The sequence below is a fragment of the Strix uralensis genome, chromosome 21, assembly GCF_047716275.1.
Source record: "Strix uralensis isolate ZFMK-TIS-50842 chromosome 21, bStrUra1, whole genome shotgun sequence".
Classification (NCBI taxonomy): domain Eukaryota; kingdom Metazoa; phylum Chordata; class Aves; order Strigiformes; family Strigidae; genus Strix; species Strix uralensis.
Window position 1 is genome coordinate 6709972 of NC_133992.1, and position 19484 is coordinate 6729455.

Here is a 19484-nt window from a genome sequence, read left to right on the forward strand (position 1 = left end):
GCAGCCAAACTGTAACGAGCTATGCTGATTGCTTTAGCACTGAGGCCCACCTGAAGCACCAGCCCTTCCTGCTGTTGGGAAGGATGAAGCCTTGAAGTTGAAGCGGGGACAAGGGGAAGTCAGACTGAGACAGGAACAGCTTCTTGGCGTAAGGATTAAGTTTTGATTTCCTTTAAGTCTGAAGGCCACCTGGCTCCAGAAGCACTGAGTGTGCAGGATCTCTGGACCCTGAGTGCCCCTCCTCTAAACCAAGACACTTGCACATGGACTTCAGAGCAGGTGTGGTTCCATACTGCTTTATTCCCCACCCCAGACTCTGAATTGCTGCGACTCAGTGTGCTGCCAGGCTTGTCCCCTTCACTGGGCCATGCGGGCAGGACAGCACAGACCTGCTGCTCCCACCAGCAGCCAGACTCTTGGTTGAGCAGTGCTGCCAGCTTCAGTCATGCTGTGTCTTGGCCCTGCTCCTTTTGGGGGGGGGGGTGGATTTTCCCAGCACCTCGCCTTTTGAACAGCCGCTTCCCTGAGGCAGTCCTCAGCTGACGGCAAGGTCAATGGTTTTCCTTCCCTCAGCTGTCGCTGGGTGTCTTCACAGCCTTGTCGATGTGGGGTCTCAGCGCAGACAGAGAGATCAGCAGTGCTTCCTGGAACAGACCCAGGCGGCACTCAGAACCGCTGCTCTCCGAGGAGCAAGAGGCGAGCTGGCCGCTCTCTGCTGAGGCGTCACACGTGGGCTGTGTCACTGCCCGACCTGCTCCATGCCACGCAGGCATCATGCCCCACCGCGACGACCAGCCACCTGCCCTACCTCTGTCCGGATGGTTCTGCTGCCTTGGCTGGGACAAGTATTCAGGTAGAAGTCGAACAGGACACTTGGGTCGGTGACCTCCAGGTTTGGGTCCACGTCAACTCCAGCTTCCAAGCCTTCAAGCCCTCCAAACACGACAAGGGCATGCCTGGGGGAGAGCACAGGGACAGAGCGGTGAGACTGGCTCCTACCCCTGTATGAAGGCAGATGTTACAAGCTTTAACATGTACCTTGAACATTCAAGTGATTAAGAACTGGCTGCATGTCAACAGTTCTCTTAACTTGATCTGCAGGAAGCAGACTCATTTCTTTTGTTCAAGTATCTGGGTCTGTGTTCAAGCTCCTCTGTGCTCCTGAAGCAGGGACCTGTGTCCCTCGCTGACAATGCCCAGTGCAGCTGCCTCTCTAACAAAGCCCCACAGCACTTGGCCAAGGGGACAGTCCCTGCTACCACCTGAATGGGGAGGACAGGAAAGGAACTGGCATCGTCCTGGGGTACTCGCCCCAGCTTCTGCAACACAGAGGAATGTGCCTTAGTGTAGAAGGGAGCAGCAGAGCACAGGAGGGAGCCTGCAGGCAAGTCTTGCACTTATATCTAGGAGCATTCCTGCCTGGGAGAACACCAAGGCCACAATGCAGCAACTCTGCTGCCTGCAGCGGGCCTCGCTGGGGGCTCCGAGTGGGGCCAAGCAGGTGGGACATGAATCTGAAGGAGGGGAGAGTGGGGGCTCTGAGTGGGCCCAAGCAGGCAGGACACAAACCTGAAGGAGGGGAGAGTGGCCTGGTCCACAGAGCTGCCCCGCTCCGAGGTCCCAATAGAGAGGTCGTAGCCATCCTTGAACGGGCACTCCGAAAAGACAGCACCTGGGAAACAAACACAATACGGGGTTATTTACCTGGTGCCCTTGTCACATACCTTTGGACGGGCTTAAAGACTCCACAGGTGAGTGGTGGCAGCAGAAGGAATTGTTTTTCGGTGCCACCAGTGCAGCAGGAGACAGAAGAAACCTCTCTCCTACATAACTCCCTTGGCTGCAGGAGTCTCTAGCATCTTTCTCAACCGCAACACCTTTTCCTCAAAGCTCAAACAAGTGCCAGGAGCCATTCCTTGACTAATGGCTTATGATTTTCCTAGGAGGTCCAATCAATCAGGAGGAAAAAGATTTTACAGGGCTCTTGAGCTCAAATGTCACTTCTGACTCTGAAGTGAATGAGCAGGAGGGGGTTATGGTGGAAATGGAGATGTACTGGCTGGAGGTGGAGAGCACCAACTCTTGTCTCCTGCTGCACCTTGGCACAACGGTGAGTGGAGGCACAGGGCAGAGTATTGGTGGGTGATGGGCGATTCGCGCCCTTAGCTTGAGCCCTTAAATTTGCCGAGTGGCTGTTAGCTGCATGTGTAAGCTGCCTTTGAGAGAAAAGAGATTTCTAGGACAGAGATGTTATATGTGTGCTGCAGATGTGCAGCCAGTAGGCCTGAAATTGGTGTGGAAGCCAGCCAGACACAGCGGAGAGCAGAGAACTCCTGTGAATACTTACTCAAGCAGGAGGCAAGGCGGACGCTGTAACCCCAGTACAAGCCTGACACCATCCGAGGGTGGTGCGAGGACACCACGGTGCCTTTCCGCACTTTAGCTTCTGAAAGGGAAGCAAATGGATTAATAACTATTATCGCAGGGATTAACAACCCCTGCGATATCCTAGTGAGAGCTGGGCTGGACCAGCCACATACAGCAGTTTCTCACAGGGTACAACCAGAACCGCCCTTTGGAGCACATTCTGGAAAGTGTGCAGGTATGTTTGGGCTGGTTATTGTTGGTGAAAGAGCTGATAGTTCTTTCCAGTTAATTAGGGAGGTGTGGTAAGGGTGTTATTAAAATTGTGCATGGACTGAAAGGAACATGCAGAGCTGTTGGGTACTTTCAAACCTCAGTCACCGGCAGGCTGTCCTCTGGACGGACCAACTCCTGCAGGACTGAAGTTTACAGATGCTGACAGAGCAGCGGGTTACCTGGCTTCTGGGGTTCCTCCAGGCGCACGGTGACTCGCAGACCAGGGTTCAGCTGTCTGTCGATCTGCACCTCCTGCAGTGACAGTCACCATCAGCGTCAGGCATTCCAGAAGTACTGGGGAAGGTGGGGAAGGAAGGGAACCCTCTGAGGGAGCGGGGGTCTGTGCTGGCCTGGAGCTGGAACAAGGAACTCTGCCATCAGGGCCTGTGTGGTGCGTGCGGTGCAGGGTCAGCAGGCTGAGACTTATTTTGCTGCTCAAAGGTTTAACTCCAGCAGTGGAACAATGATGTGCTGGAATGGGGAGACTCACCAAGACTCAGGAAGCCTCAAACATTAACGAGCCAGAAGGGACAAGATAGCAACTGCATTAAACCCTGGACTAGCCTGCTGTGGCCTTCAGAAACCCAGCAGTACCCACCCTGCCTGCTTCCCATCTGCCAGAGACAGGGAAAATTGTTCTGGGATCTGTGGGTTAGACAGACATACCTTCCTCATCCCGCAGTTAACAAAAGAGCCTCTGCCTGGCTTAGTTGGCCGGTCCAGCACTACGCCTTCTCGGTACTCTGACTCCTCATCCACCCGCATATGGTGGGGGCTGTCCAGGGGGTTGAGGAGCCCTAGAACAGCACAAATGAAAGCAACTGCTAAGGAGAGGACACAAACTGTGAGACCAAAGGTGCAAGTACAACTGCTCTGCTGCCCTCTCCCTCTCTGGTCCATCATACCACAGCACAGCAGCTCGCTTGTGCTCTGAAGCAGGGAAAAGTTATTAAATTCTGGGCATACCATACAAAACAAAAGCTCAGGAAGGGAGAGCCAACTGCTTGGGACAGAGACAACTGAATCCTTACCTGCAAACTGCAGATCCTCATGTTTTGGAAAAAAGGATTTCCTCAAGTACCTGTTAGCAGAGAAGGCTCAAATGTGGAAACAGTTGTTTCTAAGGAATACAAGCCTCAATTCGAGTTCTGTTCTGACTTAAAGGCGCTGAGTACAGAGAAAAGCATGCTTAGCTCCCTCAAGTCCCTGATCTACCTCTAATGTATCATGCAGGTTGTATCCTGCATTCACTGCTCTTCTTTTAGTTGAACTTCTGAACCAGGCATGTGAAACAATTGGATCCTGTGTTCCTGCATAATTATGCAATATAAACAGAATTGAGATACCCATGGTAGTCAGTTCTGATGCAAATGTGACGCACAGTCTGACCACGGTGGACTTACTGAGGGCACTCCAGGTACTGCAGGATCCGAGCCAGCTGCACGCAAGCCTTGCCCTTCCTCCCAATTCCTTCAAAGTCCCCCTCCACGCTCCTGAAAGAGAACAGCCTGTGAACTCAGCATGAGACTGCACAGCCCCAGATGGCCAGGTCTCTAGAAGACCAAGCCTTTCTCCTTAATCTGAGAATAGCAGCACGCCCCCCTCCACTCCCTAGAAGGAAATGGGCCACCTTGCAAAAGTGCTACTGTAGAAGTAGAGACTGTTAACAAGTCATATTTAGAACTCTCTGTAAGCCAAATACTTTTTCATTATTATTTTTTTTTAATATTTGTATATTGACACAGCCCAGCAGCTGGATGCTGCAGGATTGCATGGCTTGGCCAGTTAACTCGGATGCAGGTCCAGGTGAAAAGCTGAAGGAACAGAAATTTGTCTTGCATAAGAATATAGGCCCACCCCATCCCTCCACATCAAGATTGAAGAGTACAGGAGAACTTGACCTCCTGCTGCTTTGTCATCCCCATGCTGGGATAAATGATCCTAGTTGCCAGGGCAGTTAACATCTTTGTCCAGTGGTGTAAGGGTCCCTGTAATCCTGGCATTTGAGAGAGGTTCAAACATTTGCTTGAGGTACATGCAGTTCTCTGCTGGTCTTTAATTAAAGATTGAAGAAACAAAAAGCAAAGAGGGAATGCTTTCTGCAGAACTAGATGGCTTCTCCTTACTTTACATCTTCTCCGTGCTCATCAAACACTACGATCTCATCCACACAGAAGATGGCACATGCCCGAGCAATCTGTCCAGCAAGGTACGTCCGCAGCTCCAGCGACTGGGCGTTGTTCAAGATAGAGCCTGGCAGGGCTATGCTCAGCGTGTAGTGACGCCCTGGGGAACAGAGGGTGATCAGAAGAGAGCCACAGCATGACAGCTGCATGTACAGCATTTTATTTACTACTTCAACTGCAGTTGTGGTGGGGGGAAAAAAGGCAACTTCTGTTTCCTAGATTTTAATCACAAGTTTTCTCTTATGAAAGGTCTCTCGTGCAGTGCTCGCTGCATTGTGTTCCTGCCTGTTTATGTGTGTGGATTAATCTACATCAGATCTACAAAGCTGAGCGACACCCTTCCTATCCATACGTAAAACTGACTGACTTTTATGACCAAGTTCTCCCAGCTTTTTCACCCAGACCTCCCCATCGGGTCACATCGGCATCACCTTTGTCCTCCTTCTGCTCCTCCTGCTTCTCAGCTTGTTTTTCTGCCAGCTCCCGCATCCGCTGTTTTTCCAATTTCTTCAGCAGTTTTATTTCCTTCCATTTTTTCTTCTCTGCTTTCCCTGGAACGGAAAGCAGCACCTCGCTTTAAACAGCGAGCCCTGAGCGCTCAGCGCAGGGCGGCTGCGGGGACGGCACAAGGGCCGCGGGCCGGGACACACAGCGCTCAGGGGCGGCCCCTCCCGGTGCGAGGGCCCAACCGGAGACCCCCACGGCTGCGGCCCGGTTTGCCCCCAGCCCCTGCGAGGGCCGCGGCCTTACTCTCCTGCTTCCAGCGCCGCCAGTTCACCCTCCTCTCCTCAACCTGCCGGAGACAGCGACCGTTACCGCCGGGTTCCCCTCAGGGGCCGCCCGCGGTAACCGGGACAACCACCGCACCCCACCTGCACCCCTTTAGGCCGCTTCGCCGCGCTGCTGTCCGCCATCTTCTGCCCACGCTCCGCGGCCACGCCCCTCCGCGGCGGTGATTGGCCGGAGGCCGTGTCACGTCAGCCAATGGCCAGGCAGGGGGCGGGGACAGGGGCCGTGTTTAAGCGGCGGCGCGGGCTTGTTGTTGCGGCCTGTGGGGGGGAGCCCAGGGGAGGGTGTGAGCGTGGCTCCGCTTCTCGGGGGGGGGGGGGGTGTGTGTGTGTAAAATCCGGACACCCGCGTCTGGGTGACTTTGCACAAGCACTGCGTCTGTGGTGGAGCGTGGGAAGATACATCCTGCCCCTTGTGGGGTGTGTCATGGCCTAAAGCAAGAGCCCACATATGTGGGGATGGTGCAATTCTTTATGTTAATAATCTAATCTCACGGTTGTTTATCTGTTTCAGGGACTGCAGCTCTCCCAGCGCTTGGCACGTATGTGGGTGCAAAAGGACCGTCAGCAGCACCCTCACCCACCCAGGCGGCGCAGGCAGGTGAGATGGGGCCTGTCTCCCATAGGTGAAGGCAGGAGGTGGGTGTTTGCCTCCCTCCCGCGGGTGGGTGCAGCTCTGGCTCCGGGGGGATCGGTGCCATCAGCTGCAGCCCGACACAGAAAACCTGCAGAGCCACCACCCACCAGCCTGAGTGGGACAAGCAGCCACCATGGCAGGACACGATGCAGATGTTGTATGGGTGTTGTATGTACAGAGCTGCGTCAGCCCTGTAATCATTAGAGACGTTTACTCTTCAATAATTGCAGTAATCTTTAATAATTTAACTGCCACAAATACTTATTGCACAGTCTGTTGCACATAACTCCTGCGGGATTGATGATGCTGGATTACATTCTTATCCAGGTTGAAATTGAGAATGATGTAAAAATTACCTTTCAAAACGCTGCTCACGTTACCCCACCAGCCCAGTGGGTGGGATGTTGCGGGGGCCACCAGCAGCAGGAGCAGCCTGAGGCTACTGTGCCCGTCCTTCCTGGTTGCCATGTGCACTTGTCTAAGGCCTGAAGGTTTTGCTTTGCAGCCTGGGCAATGCTGCCAAGCCCTGACAAAGCGCCGGGGGTAGTCTGGGGGCTGCAGAGGGAAGGTTTGGCAATAGCTGGACTATTTATGAAAGCCTATTTTCTGGGGGAAACCAGTTACTGATTTTGTGATTGCCTTCCAGAGATGCACAGGAAAAAAAAAACAGTAAGAAAATTGTTAATTATGGGAAACAGCATTTCATTGGGTTTGTAATTTTCAGGATTCAAGGAATCCACCTTCTGATGGGCAGTGATACTGCACAGTCCTGTGGCAAACACAGATGCTGGTGGAAATGCTGTCCTGTGCCCTGGGGTACATGAGTGGGGATGCGGAGCAAGACAAGGCACAGTAACGCCCCAGCATAGCCCTAAAGGTAGGTCCTGAAACACCTTTTCAGAATTTGGTGGTGGAAAAGACCCCTGGAGCCATCCTTACCTTGTGTCTTGCTGGATGCATCCCAGAACTGATTAGCAAAGTCTTTAAACATAAGAAGGAGAAACGTTGAATACTAGCAGTGCATGCGAAGGTTCACTTTTTGCAAGGAACAGTGCAATCATTTCACAGTGACATAAAGTGTCCTCCAGACCCTGGGCCTGGCAAACCTCTTAACCATTTGTCTGAGAGAAAATGTAGTTGAAAGCACAAAAAAAAGGACATATCAAAGTTTGTAGGCAAGCAAAGGAAGAGGAGGAAGAGTGGTTGTGGCTGGTGAGGACCAAGGTTTTGTCTCCAGTGTGCTCAGCGACTGGTTTTCTCCCGTTTCCATTTTTGCAATATGTCACTTGCTGCCTTCAGTGTGGCTTCCTCCTAAATAAACACCGCAGGTTCAGTCAGTGGCTTCCAGCCAAGTCCCCTTTCCCCTCACTGCAGTCATTTATATAAAAATTCCATTCTCATTCTGGAACATCACAAGTGCCCCATGTTCGGTATGAGACAGGCACAGCGCCGCTGGGGCAGGCATAGCTACTGGGCAGTTCAACGTGCACCCAGCAGCTCCCTGCCTTGACCAACAAATGTGGGAAGCTGATGGGGCAAAGCTTAGGCTGGCACTGGCACATCTCCTGTCCTCAGCTCAGCTCACATGTCTGCAGGAGGGGGTTGAACCATCTGTGATGCCACACTCAGGCTCTAATGCCCAAGGCTCTCTGCATTTCTTCGTGGTATTTATTTCATTAAACCAGCCCTGATTATTACTCCCAACCTCGCCTTCCTTCGTGCTGCCATGTATCTCACCTTTGCAAAGCAGAACCGGATGAAATGGTTGTAGTTGTTCTTGTGGGCTCCACAGTAGAAAGCAGAGAGCGGGATGGCGGCAAGTCCCTGGGAAGGGGAAACATGTGGAGCTGAGGTTACTCTTTCTGGTCTGGCGTGAAGCCACCCACTTATTGCTCACAAGTCTCGTGGATGGGCTTGTAGATGCCCTTGGTGCCCTGCCTGCTCCCTCTGTTTGAGCTGAGGCTGCCAGAGTTGAGGCCGGCTGCTGACAGACACCCCAGGCACCCCCTGATGAGCTGCCGCACCCGGCAGTGGTGTCGTGCTGCTGGGTCCCGTGAGCACAGCCCAAGGAGGGCACCAACCCGCCCAGGCCAAACACAGCCGAAAGGGCCAGATGCACTTACCTTGTTCTTGACCATCCACTTTGCAAATCTGGAGTCGTAGGGCTCATCAGAGTCAGGGACATCAGGGACATCGGATTCTGCAGGAGAAGCACAGCAGCGCAGAGGTGGGTCCTGCTGCCCCGTGCTTCAGCCGAGCCCTGAACTCAAGGCCTCTGGGAGCTTGGATGGGAAACATGCTATTGTCCATCCCTGCTTTGGTGGTGGTTTATGCAGGTTCCTGTCTGTGCTAGTGGTACCACTCCGAGCTGGGGCCCCGTACTCAGCCCTGCATGAGCAAAACCGCAGCTGCACCACTCACTGAACTCGGAGATGTCTGCCACCAAGAAGTAAGTGCCCTCAGGGATGATGGGTTTCATCCCCACAGCATCCAGGCTCTGGACCAGCCAGTCTCTCTTCTGCTGCAGCTCCTTGGGTAGTTGGATGAAGTAGCTTTCTGGTTTCCTGTAGAGCTCGAGCTCCCTCTGGAAACCCTGAGCCACAGCCTCCTGCAAGGAGAGAGGAAGCCGGTGGGAAGATGGTCAAGGCTTGTTTGAGAACCAGAGTCTTTGCTCTGATGCAATTCACAGGTGATTAGGGAGCAGGGGGTGATTTCTCATTGCAGCAAGCCAAGCTCTCTGCCTCCAGCCCTCCAAATGGCCCCTTGGATTTGTCAATGCAAAATAAGGAATATTCCCAGGCAGGCTGGACTCCCCCCTTCCTCCTAGGCATGGGGCAACTGCAGGGAGAAGGGAAGGAGCCTCTCCAGGGTGCCACACATCACCCTGTCTGTGCTTTCCAGGTCAGCCATGGGCAGAAGCACCCTCTGTCACCCCTGCTTCGGGGGTTTGGGAATTGCAGGGCCAGTCACAGGGATGTCCTTACCTGGGCAACTGTGGCACAGTGGTACGCTGAGTTTTGGTGCACGGTACGGAGGTGTTGCAGCAGCCGGTTGGGTCCCACAGTCCACCCCACCTGCAGCCAGAAGAGGAGGAGGAAGGTGGTAAGTCTCTGGGTACCTGCTTGGGCTCCTCTTTATCTGCCTGTGCTGGCTTCATTGTATTTTCCAGACAGGGCTACTGTAAAGCAGCTTTGGTACTTTCAGACCCTGAGGCTCAAAGTGGAGTGTGCGGCAGTGCTGTCCCCAGTGCCGTGTTATGCGATCGGACCCACACCTTGGAGCCAAGGGGTGGCGAGGGGAGACAACGCAGCGCTGCATGGGGGAATTCACCTTCCATCCGGTGGCACTGAAGCTTTTCCCAGCGCTCCCGATGGTCACCGTGCGGTCCCACATCCCCTGCAACCTGGCTGGCAACGAAACAAGAGAGAAACACCCATGGCAGAGCCCAGCGGGCTCGCTTCCGGGCTGCATTACTGACACGGCAGGAGGTCTTTGCCCACCATAAACCCGTGGTAGCCTCTTGTGTTCGCAGCATATCTTTCAGCTGGATGAGCCTCAAAGCACACCCCAAGCAGGCAGCCAGGTTTCTCAAGAGCATCTCTTTGGAAATAAGTGTTTTCACATGCATGTACCCAGCCCCAGGGGCTCCCAGAGGTGCCAAGCACCATCACCTTGCAACAAGATGATTGCATGTTGCTGCAACAGGAAGAACAGGCCTCTGAAATCATGGTGAAATGGATGTCCCAAAACTAGAGACACCCAGAAAACTGTGGTGTTATGAAGTGTGGGAAAAAAAATCCAGTTTCCCTACAGCCAAAGGGCTCTTAGCTCTGGATCTCACAATGGGAAGCCAACTCCCTGCTTCCTCTGACTGGCTCTGAAGTCAGGGCTTCAGTTTAAGTCCTGGTTTGGAGGCTGAGACTAAAGTGCAGCAAAATACCTCTAATGGGGCTACATGCCTGGTAGAGCTGTGCATGCAGGCAGCCCATGTAATTGCCAGGGGATCCCAGTTAAATCACCAGTTCCTTCCCTGAAGATGCTGTACCCAGAGAATACAGCCAAGCTCAGCCAAGCCATTCTCCGTACCGATGCGGATGTGCTCCTTCCCATCGTAGACCAGCCACTCGTACACCTCATCGCTGATGCACAGGACATCATGCTTCACACACAGGTCTGCAATGAGCTCCAGCTCCCCTCGGCTGAAAACCTGCAGCAGGCAGGGGGTGGAGCAGAGATGCAGCAGGAGCATTTAAAATCACAGTATCATTCAGGCTGGAAAAGACCCTTGGGATCATCGAGTCCAACCCTCAGCCCTACTCTACAAAGTTCTCCCCTACACCACATCCCCCAACATCACATCTAAATGACCCTTAAACACATCCAGGGATGGTGACTCCACCCCCTCCCTGGGCAGCCTATTCCACTGTCTGACCACTCTTTCTGTGAAAAATTTTTTCCTAATGTCCAGTCTAAACCTCCCCTGTTGCAGTTTAAAGCCGTTCCCTCTTGTTCTGTCACTAATCACCTGTGAGAAGAGACCAGCACCAACCTCTCTACAATGTCCTTTCAGGTAGTTGCAGAGAGTGATGAGGTCTCCCCTCAGCCTTCTCCTCCTCAAACTAAACAGTCCCAGCTCCTTCAATCGCTCCTCACAGGATTTATTCTCCAGGCCCTTCACCAGCTTTGTTGCCCTCCTCTGCACTCACTCCAGCACCTCGAGATCTCTCTCGTATTGAGGTGCCCAAAACTGGACACAATACTCAAGGTGCCCCTGACTGTCCCTGCCTCCCTGCAAAGGCTGCACACCCTGCCTGCACCATCTCCCAAGCCAGGGTGGGCAGGAGCTGGCTGCAGTGGTCTAACGGGGCAAAGCCACTGCTGGCACAAAAAAACCCCAGGCTTAAAAACACCAAAAGAGTGAGCCACAGTGTGCAGTACTGCCACAACACCCATTTCCCTTGTGTGCAAGGAAGGTCAAGCTGCTGCTATGCTGCAAATGTGGCTGGGTGAGCTGTAGCACCCCAGCTGCTTTCAGGGCCAGCCACAGCAAGGTCAGAGGCATTACCTTGCCCAGAGGGTTGTTGGGTGAATTCAGGACGATGGCTTTTGTCCGTTCACTGAATTTAGAAGCCAGTTCAGCTGGGTCCAGCTGCCAGTCTGCACTAGACATCAATTTTCCATCTTTTGGAGCTTTCTAGAGAGAACAGAGGGGAATCTTGGCTTGCTTTGCTACCTCTGCACTTTGCTTACCACTCACTTCTTCACTCACTTTGCTACGACTCCTCCCTCCTTGACAGCTTTGCTCTGACCCACTCACCGGTCTCAGCGGGACAAACACGGGCATCCCACCAGCCATTTTCACCATCGGCTCATAGCAGTCGAAGAAGGGCTCAATGATTATCACCTGGAAGAAAGGGACTTGTCAGCACCCTCCTGGCCTTGCTCAGACCTTCCCTGGGTGCAGAGAGCAATGGGAGAGAGAGGAAATTTTAATCCCTGAATTACTGTAATGAAGAACTTGCATTGCCAGCGTGCAGTGACAGGGAAGAATAACATCACTCAGGGTAAAAGAGTTATTTTGTCTTATGCAGAAATGAGACAGTGCCCTGCAGCAGAGAATTTTTTCCTTTAGAAGCTCAGATACTGGAGAATGGGGATAAAACCTTTCTTGCTCTGCAAAAGGATGATGAAAACCTGCCCCTGGCAGACCCACAGCAAAGAAAGGCTCTGCCAGAGGAAGGCGGCCTGTGCAACAAGCCCAAATCCTGCATTACCTCATCACCTTCATCAACGAAAGCCTGGAAGCAGCAGAAAAGAGCCTGGTATGCCCCCACAGTCACCATCACATTGGTCATAGGATCCAGGTCTCGTCCGAGCAGCTTCCCAAAAAACTGGGCTAGGATCTTCACCAGAGGCGGATGGCCCTGTGTGGTGAGAGGAGGGGTGGGAATTGGATTGCAGAAGCCTCCAAAAACACAGATGAGCCCTTGGAAGGGGCCTGGGCAGCCAAGCACCCTGCAACTGAGTGTGTGGGGCATCTTCCAGTCCGGCTGCTTCAAATGCCCTGGTGAAGCAGGGCGTTACAGCCCTGGGTGGGGGGCACATGGGCTGATGTGTGTTTTGCCTCATGTGGTTTGCCCTGTTTATTGCTGCCTGATGAACCCTGAAGCGGCCAAGGCTAATGGGGAGTGAGGGGGGTGTTGCCAAGGGCGGGGGGGGGGGTGTCTGTCTACGCACGAAGGCACGGGTGTACTGGTGCAGCATGTGGTTCTCCCCGCTGAGGGCTCTCACGAATGCCTTCTTCAGAAAGTCCGGTGGGGGGAAATCAGGGAAGCCCTGGCCCAGGTTCACTGTGGAGTAGGTGGCAGCCAGTTTTACAAACTCCACCCTGAAGAGAAGAAAGGAAGAGAAAGAGAAGCATTTACAGAGGGTCCAGCATGCTGGCACCGGCTCTGCATCCCTTTGGAAGTGGTGAGGTTAGTGTCCTTCCTGTGGAGCCGTCCCACTGCTCAAGGTGGACCAAGCACGGGTCATTTCAGACCTGTTTTAATTAAACCAAGGATGAGGCACTATTGCACTGGGGGATGGTTTTAATTTGTTTACAAAGGAAACAGCCATTGTGCTGTCTGGGTGTGTGGTCGTAGCTGAAGCCACACACTGCTTCTGATCAGACCACACTGAGCAGGAGACGACTCAGAGGTTTTCAAGCTCATACCAGTGCTGTAAAATTTAGCAACTAGACACCATGAAGGCCTCTGCAGAGGGAAGGGCAGGCTGAACTCAGCACTTGTCTCAAACAACAGCCAGTTCATTGGCAGTTTGTAGCTTGAAACCAGGCACAGCAGAGCCTTGGGGAAAGCCCATTTAAAGCTCTTTTTCAAGCACACAGCTTTCCCCATGCCCTACTGTGCCTGGCAGACTGGGAATGGCATTTACAGCATCCCTTCACCTGCCTCCCTGCTTGCAGTGCCCTAGGGTGAGCTTGAAGCAGATGCCAGGCTGCAGCCAGTGTGCTGCAACCACTTGGCTCAGATTTGGGTGCTGCTGGGATCACTCAGGCGGAGGGAGGCCAAGGTGCTCCTGCCTGCCTTCCCGCATAAGCGTGAGCAACAGGCGTAAAGTGTGAGCAGCAGGTACAGAACTGAGCCAGGGTAAAGTCTCCTGGGACAAACTTGCCCTGATGTGCTTCCTGAACAAATGCAAAGCAGCTGAGGAAGACTGCTGCTCTGTGCTATGTGGCTGCGGTGGTTTCTATCTGTGTTAGGCTGCCTAAAACCACATCTACCACCAGCGTAAACCAGATATTCTTTTAACTCACCAGATATTCTTATCTATTCCCTCCAGTCTCCGAGCTTGCACTGGCCTTGACATTTTTGCCTGCAGAGAGAGAAAGAAAGTGAGTTTGAAGCTTTTACTAATGGCAATGGGGCCATGTGTGAAGGGGACGTCTCCAGATATGTTTTTCCCAGCAGAAGGTGTGCCCTTTAGTGTTGCTTCATGGGTTGTTGCTGACTGACCTTAGAGCAGTAACACTGTTGCAGTGGTTTCTGGAAAAAGCTTCACACACTTTTTATGAAAGATCAAGTAGATGAGACCTGGCAGAGGAGGACGTTTCATTTACAAGTTTCAACAAGAATTGAGAAAACAGAGGCACAGAAGAAGCGCGTGTACACCCACTGGGGAGCTGGCAATGCCTTAAACCTCATTTTCAGTTGGAATAAATCGTGGAGTCAAATGAGCTCAGCCAAGCTGTAACAGCCAGGCCAATGACCCCAGACCTCAGGCTTTTGCCTTCCACAGCCTCTCTGATCCTCTATTGGAAGGACATCCTTGTTCTCTACAGGCCACAAAATATCCCCTGTTCCTAGAAGAAGAAACTTTTTTATTCCACACTGCTCTATGGAATAGCAGAAGTATTTACCCCTTTGTCCTGCTGGAGCGCTTGGTGAAGGGAGACACCAAGGCACCAGTTGCCTGACTGGTATCTAATTTCCACGTGCATCATGGCTAGGGGGAGTGGGAAGAAGGACAGTAGAAAACTGAGAGCAAAATCCTCCTTCCAGCTGGATAAGCACAGTGGGAGAAAGTCAGATGTGCTTGATGGGGAATTTATCACGAGGATAATGAAAAGCAGAGGCAGGATTTAATAACTCGACAGCACAGGGAAAAGGTAACCAGACAGTGAAGGGACTGGAAACTGATGACAAATGATTCTCAGTGCACCAAGAAAAGCCAGTGCGGGGATGTGAGGAGGGCGTCTCTGAAGCAGCGAGCCAAGAAAACGATCGCCACCACAACAAATAAAATACATTTGAAGAGGGACGAGGAGGGCACGTGAAAGCGGCTGAGATGTGAGATGTTGAGCTGGGATGTGAGGGGAGAGGGTCCGTGCAGTGCGTGCCGGGATGGTGGTGGGGATACAAGGTCAGCCCCGCTCCCCAGGCTTAGCTGCAGCAGTAATTCCCCACTTACCTGCTCACCTCTGCCGTTCCCAGAGGGCTGCACCAGAATTTGAGAAGTGCCCCAATTATACTTTTTTGTTGAGGTCTTTAGATTTTTATACAGCTTCAGCCCTCACTAGAGATCTTTGCAAATAACTTGCTGAGGAGCCCTATGTTTCAGAGGGCACCGGGTGGACTCTGTGCTCCCCCGTGGTGCCGGGCAGGTAGCCAAGGGCGAGCAGAAGTTGCTGCCTCCCCAGGTCTAGGGGAACCCCACTCCTCTCCTCCAGCCCCCTGCTTTGTCCTTTCTGCACAAGTTCATTGATATTATAGTCAGCAAGATGCAGTGCCTGAGTTGATTTTGGTGGGAGTAGAAGGGTTTGTGGCTTGGGAAGTAAAAGATAGCTGGAGTGAAATATTAACAGCTCCAGTGCTGTTCTCATGCAGCGGGGCTGCTGCTGGCCACAGTTCAGAGAATCCGACAGCATCAGCAAGTGCGATGGGGGTCAGTGGGAAGAAGGTGCTTTAAGCCTAGAAATTCCCAGTTCTGAGGAAAAGCCTTGTCTGCTCCAGCCCTTTCAGGAAGGGAAATGACAAATGCTTTCTTCTTTTGGTGTTCCCCCCATCCCATCCACAGCCTGCATGATGCTGCCATGGGTGGCTGCCCATCAGGCCAGAGAGCAACACGGGCTTGGGGCCAAGCAGCCCCCAAATCTGTTTCAGCCTGTTGTGTTCCCCAAACCAAACAATGTGCTTCTCCAGTTGCAATTTGCCTGGCAGCCAGACAGGATAGTTGAGTGCAAATGTAGAAGACTTAGACGGCCACAACCCTCCACCACTGACTCCCTGCCGCACGTGACTTCCTTGCTCTGCATGTTTGTATTTCCAAGAGGGATGCTGATATTTCCCAAGTACTTTGCAACCCAAGAGGCTTTAGTAGAAGAGCCCATCAGACGAGGCAACCCCACAAACAATGAGCTTTCTTCTGTACGAAGAATATTCTCTTGCTTATGAGATGTTCCTCTTAAACAGGTTACCTGGAAGTAAGCGGGCACAGAGGAGATTGCACCAGTGTGGCTTTTCCTGACGTGCCTTATCTGCGGTCGCTGCCAAGGCCAGCTCCTGGGCAGTGACCCACCCGGGCTCCACACCACGGCAGCCTCAGCCAGGGCCCAGGCTGCCAGCCAGAAACAGCCCCGCTGGGCATTCAATACCTCACTGGAGTACGAGCTATATCCAGCGCCGCTCTTCCTCTCCAGCAAGAAGTGACGCAGAGACGGCCCTGCTCTCCTGAGCATGCCACAGCTCCTGCTGTCTCACTGCTACGGGCACGGACCTGCATTTTCCCCAGACACAAAACAGAGGGATGAGACGATCGCTCCGCAGCTTCAGGTGTAAAGCACATGCTCCATGTACCTGGGGATGAGGCAGGTCCAGGGCCAAAGCTGTGGTTATTCTGCCACAGAAAGGAAAAGGGGAAACAAGCTGCTTTGTGTGTTGCTGCTGCAACGTCAAACAGCGGTGGGACTGTACTTTGTGCCTGTGACACGCACAAAGTCAGGATCACAAGGGCAACCATGGCTTCTGCCTCCTCTCTCCCCAGTTCCAGGCTCCCCCCATTTTCCTCTGTGCTGGGGGGAGCAGTACAGACACCATTGAGAGGGCATCTCGGTGTTCAATATCAACTCCCTATCCAGTTTCACCGGTCCCAGGTATCTCCTGGCTCTGCCCTTCCTCCCCTGCAGCACCTCCACCTTCCTCATGATGGAGCTGTGCTTGGCAGGGCTGTTTGGACACCGCCTCCTGGGCCTGGCAAGTGAAACAAGGGGCCTTAGGATGCTGAGCAGACCTGCTCCACACAAACCCACCCTTTCCTCTTCCTTCATGTTCTTAAGGTTACCAGAGAAAAAAAAAAAAATCAAAGAAAGAGTGCTGCTATTTTTGAGAATCTCTGGCCTCTCAGCTGCTGCAACTCCAGGCTGTTTAGTCACAAGTTTTATTCTGATTAACAAGATGTCAGCTTCCATCTTCAAAGTGATTTTGGTGTTTACTTTTCCTTCAAGGCCCCAAATTAATTTCTGTGCCTGATGCAGCCTGTTCCTCCACCTCAGGTCCCCTCAGCTATTCTACAGCATTGCTTAAACATGATATTTAAGCTAAAATAAGATAAAGTTTTGTTAGGTACTTGAGATAAAAGCAGTGAGTCTGGAGGAGGCACGCACCTTTATTTTGACCAGCCATGGATTCATTCACCCAGCTGCCAAAAAACCAAATTAAAACAGGTTTGAAGTTGGCCAGCCCACAGGTAAGTTCTCGGTACTGCTAGGTGCACTTTCCACCCTTACATGCAGAATGTCAGTCCCCACTGTTTGCATTTTGTGTTATTTCTAACACAAGTGCAAAGCAGCTGCCAGCTGAGACCGGTGGGATTTTACATCTCTTTGCCCAGGTGGGAAAAAAACAGGACAATTTATGGAAAAATGGGAAGCCACAGCATAATATTGCTTGGAACTGCAAATTATGCACCTGTGCATGGGATGGCTGCATGTTGGGGGCAGCCACTGAGGTGTGGGGGGACACTGCAAATGAGTACTGGGAAGAGCGGGCTAACCCTGCGGGTGACAAAGCAAAAGTGTGGCAGTAAAAAGGGCTTCACTGGATTACAGGAAACTATAGAGCTGGTGTAAGAGCTTTACACAAGGCTCCTGCAAAGAGCTTGAGGCAGCAGCAGGGTCAGGGTGCTGCTGCCAGCGGGAGCAGCTGTCCGGGGGTAGGGCAGAGGGCTCTGCCTCACCTCCTCAGCCCTGGACAATGTTTTGGAGCGGGGTCAGCCACCAGAGAGTTCAAAAGCCTGGGAAAGGCTCAAGGAGCCTCTCACCTGGTCAGGCCTTTCAGGCTGTGCTGTACGTACACTCCCTGCAAGGGAGCTGAGGCACCTCTTGCCCTGGCGGGGTGCACAGGAAGGAGCACACTAAGGATTTTGGAGGTGACAGCTGAAAGGTCACCGCGGGGACCGGTCACTCACCACCTCCTGCCCTCCAGCCCATGGGCACCAGCCATCTCCGCTGTCCCTGTGCTCCCCAAGCACCTCCACGATGCTGGCCAGCCTGGCCACTCGCAGGTGCACCCAAAGGGCTCAGGGGACAAGGGTCCCCCTGAATCCGTCACACCATTGGGTGCAACGCTGCAGCGGGAGCACGGGCAGCAGCAACAGCCAGCAAGCGTGTACACGTAGGTGCAAGGCAGCTCCCAGAAGGGGTGGCGGGGGGTAAAACCGACTTACATCAAGCTGGGCCACGCTGTCTCACGCTGCCAAAGTCTGGCACAACCGCCCAGGCTGCCTTCGCACACATGCTGCCCTCTCCCCGACTCCGAAATGCTTCATCTGCAGCTAGGACTTCCTGGGAGGAGTCAGAGAGGCTGCAGGAAGGCAGGAGTCGAGCTACAACACTCCGACAGGGAAAATCGTACCGGGGAAAAGGAGATCTCAGGTCGCTCTCTAAATCACCAGGGTGAGGGAGAAGAGGGCTTTTGGGAGCAGGTCCCTTCCTCCCGGAGGCTTGGAGACAGAGCTGCCAGAGGATTTCGGCTGCCTGGGAAAATATGTCAGCATATTGTTCAGATGGAGGCTCATACTGGCATAATTATAGCAGGATAATTTTTGTGGTATGGCTATAATTACTTTGGCATGGCAATGGCAGGGAATTTCCCTTTGAGTGAAGCCTTCAGTCATTTTGAAAAATTAATTTTTAAATCAGTCAGACACTCTCAAAAATTTCACCCTGTAGGCTTAATATTATTAGAGAAAAGAACAGATCACAGGTACAGAAGGTGAAGGCATGAGCGTTGGGTTCATCAGAGGATAATGACCACGATACCACCTAAAGCAGGATCCTGCAGCGTTGTCAGACCCCTGGGCTGCGGATGGGCAGGAAGACACAGAGCAGCCTCAGAGGGGAATTTCAGTGCATGGATGCAGGGGCTGAACTCTCCATCAGCTGTTTGAGAGGTGACAATTGCTGCAATGAGGTGTAGAGAGAAAATTGTCCTCTCTTGGCTTCCCTCTTCCTTTTGTGACAAGGCTTTACAGGCACCGATGAATCAGGTCGTGTAGGTCTCCTGAGTGAGTAATTGCTGTCTCCCTTTCACAGTAGGAAAAAGTGAGCCAAGGGAAAGGAAGCAGCTGATGTCTGCTGTGCCAAAGGTTCCCAATCCCAACCCGACGTCCGGCCGCTGGGCTCACAGCATCCCTGCCATGACTAAACAGGAGGGAATGTCTGTGCAGGCAGATGCAAACTCTTTGTTTTCTAAACTTCTGTTTAACTCAAACACTGAAACAAACAGATGGAAGAAAAACTTGTGGTTTGCTTCTGTAAGAATGTACACAGCACGTTGTGAGCCATCTAATGGCTCAGTGCCATTTTATCCTCTCTCTCCTGCTGCCCTTGCTATGCTTTCTTTGCCCTCTCCCCCACCAGCCTTGCACCTTCCCTGGTTGTTGTTTGCCCATGAGCTGAGCTCACTTGACTTGCTAAATTAGCAAAAAGCCAACCTTTTGCAGAAAAGCAGAGAGTTTTCTGTAAGGTCTGTCAGTTGAACTAGCTCAAGGAAGGGTGGGTGTGAGTGCTAAAGGCACTGCAAGGAAATAGAGATCTGGGTAGGGACTAGAGCAGAGAGGAATGGGGAAGAGAAGGGATGGACAGGAGCATGAGCCCTCACCTTTTTTAGCAGGATTTGGCCTTTATATTGGTTTGACTGTAACATATAACTTCACCTTAAAATTCAGCAGAAA

At 52.6% G+C, this 19484-nt stretch overlaps 1 protein-coding gene across 1 annotated transcript; it reads right to left on the bottom strand.

Annotated features, from left to right (window-relative positions):
• Window positions 1-280: 280 nt before the first annotated feature.
• On the bottom strand, window positions 281-16905 carry LOC141952996 (uncharacterized). Its single transcript, XM_074891183.1, has 28 exons — window positions 15912-16905; window positions 13570-13628; window positions 12489-12639; window positions 12026-12175; window positions 11569-11655; window positions 11317-11445; window positions 10338-10458; window positions 9582-9658; window positions 9236-9325; window positions 8673-8859; window positions 8375-8451; window positions 7989-8075; window positions 7502-7562; window positions 7191-7232; window positions 6567-6757; window positions 6110-6339; window positions 5699-5768; window positions 5577-5619; window positions 5258-5377; window positions 4767-4926; window positions 4044-4133; window positions 3672-3721; window positions 3307-3437; window positions 2820-2892; window positions 2348-2446; window positions 1570-1672; window positions 809-956; window positions 281-644 (listed from the first exon to the last, which is right to left on the bottom strand). The coding sequence occupies exons 1-28, from the start codon at window positions 16269-16271 to the stop codon at window positions 570-572; spliced, it is 3261 nt and encodes a 1086-aa protein (XP_074747284.1). The 5' UTR covers window positions 16272-16905; the 3' UTR covers window positions 281-569.
• Window positions 16906-19484: the final 2579 nt, after the last annotated feature.